At 36.9% G+C, this 7,057-nt stretch overlaps 1 protein-coding gene across 2 annotated transcripts in view; it reads left to right on the plus strand.

Annotated features, from left to right (window-relative positions):
* Positions 1-6,999, plus strand: part of LOC139969883 (uncharacterized) — a 49,273-nt gene extending 42,274 nt beyond the window's left edge. For both annotated transcript variants that reach the window (XM_071975245.1, XM_071975244.1), the window contains 7 exons: positions 700-791; positions 1,902-2,028; positions 2,543-2,584; positions 2,969-3,049; positions 3,230-3,359; positions 4,435-4,481; positions 4,700-6,999. In XM_071975245.1, coding sequence (XP_071831346.1) covers positions 700-791; positions 1,902-2,028; positions 2,543-2,584; positions 2,969-3,049; positions 3,230-3,359; positions 4,435-4,481; positions 4,700-4,744 — 564 coding nt within the window. In that variant the 3' untranslated portion in view covers positions 4,745-6,999. The remainder of the gene's footprint in view (positions 1-699; positions 792-1,901; positions 2,029-2,542; positions 2,585-2,968; positions 3,050-3,229; positions 3,360-4,434; positions 4,482-4,699) is intronic.
* The last annotated feature ends 58 nt before the right edge of the window (positions 7,000-7,057 follow it).

Raw genomic sequence — 7,057 nt, forward strand, 5'->3', positions numbered from 1 at the left:
AGCAGCTTATTATGTTTCTATAGCAACGTCTCTTAGTCAATCAAGAACACGAGACTAACATGTATATTTTATCTTTCGTTCGTCGGTTGCATTATGTTCAAACATGTGATTATGAAAAAAATCCGTTCTTTTAAGGTGATTGTTGTCATGGTGATTATGCAATGGTTATTATATAAAAAAGATTATTATACAAAATAAATTATGGAAAGTCTCATCAGATCTTCAAAATACCTCTTGGCCTAACCGACTCTCCAATTAAGTTTAATATTGATGATAGGCTTCAACTGACATAAATGTTAACATTTTGCTACCAGCTAAAGGAACCTTTTAGCAAAATGTGATAATCCGTGAAGTCCGGGCGGAACATTTCACAACGTACTACAATGAAAATGGCGGATATGGATTATGATTCAAAGTTAGCAATGAAACGGAGTGAGGGGAGGGGAGGGAGGGAGGGAGGGAGGGAGGAGAGGGAGGGGAGGGAGGGGGAGGGGAGGGAGGGGAGTGGATGGGGATGGTCCAGACCGGGTCCCCAATAAAAATAGCAGACATCATTCTGTCTGTGTTATTTTACACTGAACCATCTGATTATACTGTTAACAAGCGTGATTTGTTTGTTTACGTTTGACTGTGAGTGCCGGGAGTTGGTCTCTGTTCTTAGTAACATTCTGCTGTCTGTTTTCGTATCGTTTTCTTCAGGTGAATTTTCTGATTCTTCTGATGGTAGTCAGAGTGGTGTATCGTGCATCTTCTGCTAGAGGTAAAGAAGATGCTGAGTACAAACATCTCACGTGAGTATATATTGTCGTATAGATCTGCTAAGCGTGTATGATGTCAAGATTATTGGAATATTTAACCGAAGAGTCTCAGTGATATTCCTATTTGTTTATTTCTTAACCATTTATTTAAACCAATTACCAGAAAATCATCAAGAACAAAAATCGCATAATTTTGGAGAAAATTAAAAAACTCACGATTTTAGGCAAAAACTTAACAAAATTATTAGCTTTACAACAAGGTGTAATTTGATAGAATTGTTTTCTTTTAGTTGGGATGTTCATTTTGGAATTCTATGCTCGTTTTTTATCTCCAAGGCTCATAAGAGTATTCTCTTGGCGTTTAAAGTGGTATTCAATGTCATTTTAAGCCTCAGTAAATACTAAAATGATATTTGAAATTTTGTAATACAATTGATACATTTTTCAAAATTGGGACGGATTACGATACTATAATTGAATTGCAGGTTATCAGAAGGGCGCCTTCGATCCCACGCATGATTTTGAAAGAAATAAAAAAAGTCGCAATTTTGGCCAAAATTTGAAAAAATCATAAGGCTATATACAGTAGCCTTCCAAAAAATTGGCGAAATAATGAAGTCATCAAATATCAAATTTTGATACTCGTTTTGGATTCCCAGAGCTCATAAGAGTATTCTCTTGGCGTTAGAAGTGGTATTCTATGTAATTTAAACATTCAGTAAATATTAAAAATTATATGCAAAATCCTTTCCCAACTACCAGGGTATCATTCAAAATCGGGACCTTCCATGAAATTAATATTGACTAGCATGTAATCAGAATGACACCACCGATTCTACGCATCATTGTTGGTCAAAATTTAGCAAAATCATAATTCCTTACATACAAACTGATGAAATTTTTCCAACAAATAAGAGTTTTCAAATTTCACTTGGGATGTCCATTTTTTAGTCCTTTAGCTCAAAGTCGTTTCCCTTGAAGTTCAAAGCGTGGTTCAATGGAATATCAAGAATCTAACTATTAAAATGATATCCAAAATCACAAATTGTTCGAAGCGTCTTAAAAAAAAGATGTATTTTTTACTGATCTTTTCCTTTCTCGTTGTCCATTCTTTTCTTCATTTTTTCGTTGTTGATGGACTAGTGCTGCTCTGAAGGGGGCGCTATTTCTCTTACCTCTTCTCGGCCTTTCATGGGTAATAGGCTTCATGTCGGTGAATGAGGGCACCCTGGTGTTCCAATACTTGTTTGTTATTTTCAACTCACTCCAGGTAATGTAACGCTTATGTTTGGAAAGCTCTCTGTACGTTACTTTATAGAACATGTTTAAAACGTTTTTAATAATGATTGAGCTCATATAACGGCCCAGGTGGGGTGGGGGGGGGGTTGGGGTGGTGGTAGAGTACCACCACCTGTATTAAAGTACCACACAATGAAGCTATACTGGTGTGTTATCACATGGTAACGTTATACACCACATATAGACCATGAGAGAGTTATATGGGATATGTCTATGCTAGCATTGTACACGCTCCACTGTTTGGTCACCAAGCATGCATAATACATTCAGTATTTATAACGACAGTGTTACTTTTGTATATTTGTAAATATATATCAGTTAAAGGTTAATAGCTGGAAATATATGTTGGGAAAGAAAAATCGTGCGCACGAATTTTTTGTTGCGTTGTGATATGCCCATGGTAACCAAATTTAACCTATTTACATCCTGTCTGAAGTTTTCCAGGTTCCTGATGTTACTCCTTACGTTATTTTTTCTTTACATAGGGGTTTTTCATTTTCCTGTTTTATTGCGCCATAAACAAAGAGGTAAGAAATTTTTTTATGTAACTAGTTTTAATAACAACCCACATTTAATCTATAAATAACTATAGGCTAATAATAAAAATATGTTATTTTAATCATACACTCCGAAACCGATTCAGGGACGATAAATTGGTGATATAAATTGTTGAGCTCTACAATTGGAAAAAAAAAAAAAAATTGAAAGTTTGTTATATTTAATTGGATTATATCAAAGTTATATAAAAAACAAAAACAAAAAACATTAACTTATTATACTTCTCAGGATGATGCAAACTTGAAATTCCTGCCAAAGTGCAAAAATACAAGTTATACTTATCAGGTGGGAGGTTAGTAAATATTTTCATTGATATTTATAATTTTATGTCCTTTGTCCCATCTTTTCTTCAGGTCCGAGGAGCGTTGTCAAGGAGATTCAGCCAAGTAGCCTTAGAATCTGGTGACTCGAAATCGTTATCTCTCAGAGCAGTGGTAGGTATAACAACGCGCGTAGACTTCCATTCCAGTCGTTTTGATATTTTCGGATAAAGTGTGTCACAAACTTGTTTACCTTGCTATAAGTTTATAATGGGTGTTCTGATTTCTGAATATGTAAATTACTTTCCAGCAACATGAATATTTATTTGCTTAAATCATCGCTTTTAATTCCAGGCGAAGCTTAAATCTTCCGGCAAATCTACTTCACCTGTGTTAAGATTTACCGAAGACACTTCAGGGGCTGTGTCAAAATCCTTTGACCAGAAGAGCGATGGCGTCACGACCGAGCCAATCAGTGCAAGCGGTGACCATTTCTCTTTTATTCTTGAATAATATTAATTCAAATGTTTACTCGCTGGAGATTATGTTATCAACCATTCCACTTTTTAGTATATGTGTCATTTTGGTCCCAGTCGAACTTGGATGTCACCAGGTGCGTTGCCAGCGTTCTCGTGTGATGGAGGCAAAGTCAAATCTTTATGTCCATTGTAGGAGTCAGAGATTTTCAGTTTAATTAACGCTTAAATTAATTAGACTTTTCATAACACCATATAGGCTCTATCTCTCTTACGAATTCGATTTAAGGATGGGGGCACAGCATCTGGTGATATTCGATTAGGGGAGGGTCTAAGTGGGAGGGATTTAGCAATGTTTGGTTCTGTAAAGAGGCTTAGATGCAAAATGGTGCTATCATTTTCATCGACTTAACTATACGCAAGCTATTGCATACGACTTTGCGTCAGGCGCGTAGCCAAGGGGGGGGGGGGGGGCGAAGGGGGCAGCCGCCCCCCCCCCTTGAGCATATTTAAAAAAAAAAAAAATTAATCGTGTTTAATTGTCCCTGAAAGTTTTTGTGTTGGTGAGGCAAACCCCCTCACCCCTCCGAATATCACTCTGGGCCAGGGAGATGCAGAGGTACTCGTCCACATGTTGTTGTACTCGCAAAAGTCTAGTAAGCTTAGTGTCACGGTGTTCCACAGGACACACTTTGATTCATACTATGCTAAAACCAGACCAGATTAGACCAGACTAGACCAGACCAGACTAGACCAGGTAAAACCAGACCAAGTTAGACCTACCAGACCAGGTCTACCAGACCAGATTAGACCAGACCAGGCTAACCAAATCAGACCAGGTTAAACCAGGCCAGACTACACCAGACCAGACCAGGCTAGACCAGACCGGGTTAGACCTACCAGATCATGTTAGACCAGACCAGACTAGACCAGGTCAGACCAGGCTAAACCAGACATGAATGGTTGAGCGATTCTAATCGGTTCTAAGAGTGCCAACGAGTTTTGTCAAATTTAATTGTGTACCAAAATGTTTGCAATATTTCGGACGTACCAATACATTGGAATGCTTTTTTATATTCGCAGGAATCAGCGTTCATCAGAATAAGTCTGAATCTCAACAGAATCTCACGGTAAGAATGCGTCAGTCGTTGGATAAAAGTTTATTCTAACCCTCATAGTGGTCTAGTATCTCGAAATATTAGGGGTTTGTGTTTTAAAACAAACTTATAAACTAGACTTAATATAATTTAAATTTGACAAAAGTCAATTTGATGAAATACTTTGTACGTTTCTGAAGAAAAAAAAAACATTAATCAGAATTAACCATTTCTGTCTGTCTTGTTTTCAGCAAAAGGAAGACAGTAAAAGTCCATTCAGCCCAGATTATGACTGATTCTGAAGTGATAATAGAATAATTCTGGAACTTAGTTGAGATTGACCGTACTTCACAAGGAATGGTGATGGATGACGTCAACATAAGCTATGACCTTTAAAATTGTTCCTGCAAATAACTCCTTCCAGTAATGACGACAAACTATTCAAATAAAGTCATGTATTGGAGGTTAAACTATAAAATAAAATAATATTTTTCTTCAACATACGGGCACGTACAGCAGAATTATTATGTATTACCTGTCATTTCAGCTTACGCCTAATGATATATAGCGCCCTCATTTTGGAACTGACGTCACTTGCAATTATCCTAGCTGAAAACGCGAATGATCTGCAATGTGCAATAAATTGTGTGAAAAAATATTTGTAAATGCTAATAAGACTAAAACTGTCATTTTCTCAAAGGGTAAGATTATGAGTTTTCACTTTCGGTGATGCTGTGGAAGTTGTTGACGATAATACTAACCTTTGGAGTCTCATTCAATTACAACAACAAAGTTAACGGTACCAATTTATTCAAACTATACAGCACAAATCGTTGTAAGGACGTGTATCATTTTTCTCTCATTTCTGTTTACTCCCTATGGCTATGACGTTATATGTTATTTGTCATTTTGTTAATATCTGGATTGTTATTATAATGTCAATGTTTCTTATACCGCACTGATGTGATGTGGAGAATCAAACTGAAACTTCCGCAAAACAATTAGGTTTTTTTTATTTAAAATGTTAAACTACAAATGATCTGTGTCTATGAACCAACCGAGAATTTGCTACAAAGTGCGGCGCCCTCAATTTCAAGGCATCACAGGAGCAGACTGGGTCGTAAATTGCTAGAGAATCTTATTATTCAGCCGCCTCGGACGAAATGATCTTCTTTTCCGACCAAGAGAAAAAAAAATGGGTGCCTTCGTCATCCAAAATTGGCTTTTCTTGTTGAGCCTAGGGCCCAGTGGCTCGCCGGTTCTCAGTCAGTAGACCAATCCAATCCTAATGCAGGCCGTGTCATCAATTTCATGAAGTCATATCGGAAATAAAGTTGTATAAAGTTGTACATACAAAATTCAAGAGTTTTGATTGGTATTTAAATAGCAGAGTTTGTGCGTTTAAGTCTATATATTAAGGTTATGAGGTCACCTTTTCACTGAAGGCACCCATCAAGTAGCGTGTGCATTTACGGAATACTACAAGACAGGTGTCTTCAGTCAGGTGGGCCGAGTTTAATCGGACCATATTATAGTTATTCTACTGTAAATTTGGTCTCCATATGTCGGCTCAGTACTAAATCTGACGTCTGCTGCAATTCAGTTATGTCTCGTGGTTTTCATCGTTTTCCTTGCCAGCTTGGCTTTTATCTTAAGTCGATTCGTGCTTCTCGTAGTGTGACGTCAGATTTGTCTGTTCATTTAGAAAATCATTTTCTGTTAATATCAGGGATGAGCCTGGGTTAAAAAAAAATAACGGAACTTTGCAAAAATTGCGGTATAGGCTCCAGTTTGCGTATGCTTCAGTGTGTTAGGGTAATAGTTTTTGTCCCTGAGGTAGAAAAGAAATCACAGATATTCCGCGTATTCGCGGATAAAGCTCATGCCTGTAATATATAGGTGAGTGTAACATTTAAGAAAAACTCCATATTAAGCCGACAACAAATATTTAATTGTCATTAAATATTTAATTTCCCACAATTTTTCCATGATCACCTGTATGTATGAGTCCTCCGTTTATAAATAAAAACATGTATTCTAATCTTAAGGGTTCTGCTTTCTACCACAAATTTGGAGAATAACCTTCTTCACTAAAAGATGAACGGAATATGCTTTTATTCTGTTATCATGCACTGTGAACCAAGAACGACAATTCCCCTTGCCCATCCCTTACCTTCCACACCCCATCTTTTAAGTTGTTTGCAGCTGTAACTTTGCAGTAAATCATTAAGTTTAAATGAGTACAGCCAGAAGGAAATTATCATAAATATGTAAATATAAGGGGGTAAAAAGAAATATTTTGTGATCATTTGCTGTGTGCTGTATCCAGTGTAAATTCATGTTCGTCCGGCTTGTTGGCCAATCATTGACTTTTGTAAGAAAAACTAAGCACACCATTAGTTGGACATTAACGGCGCTGGTTTGTGTGTCACCCCTAAATATTTCAACGAGGAAGAAGAAGGCAAGGAGACTTAAAGGCCCCCACATATCAATGGATTACATCTCCAACAATATTGGGTTTAAGCATATGAAATATTCTTCTTTTGGACAGATTGTAATAAAAATTGCATAATATTTTGCAATGTCAATATAGAAAGTTCGCATTTTGA

The sequence above is a fragment of the Apostichopus japonicus genome, chromosome 7, assembly GCF_037975245.1.
Source record: "Apostichopus japonicus isolate 1M-3 chromosome 7, ASM3797524v1, whole genome shotgun sequence".
NCBI lineage: Eukaryota > Metazoa > Echinodermata > Holothuroidea > Aspidochirotida > Stichopodidae > Apostichopus > Apostichopus japonicus.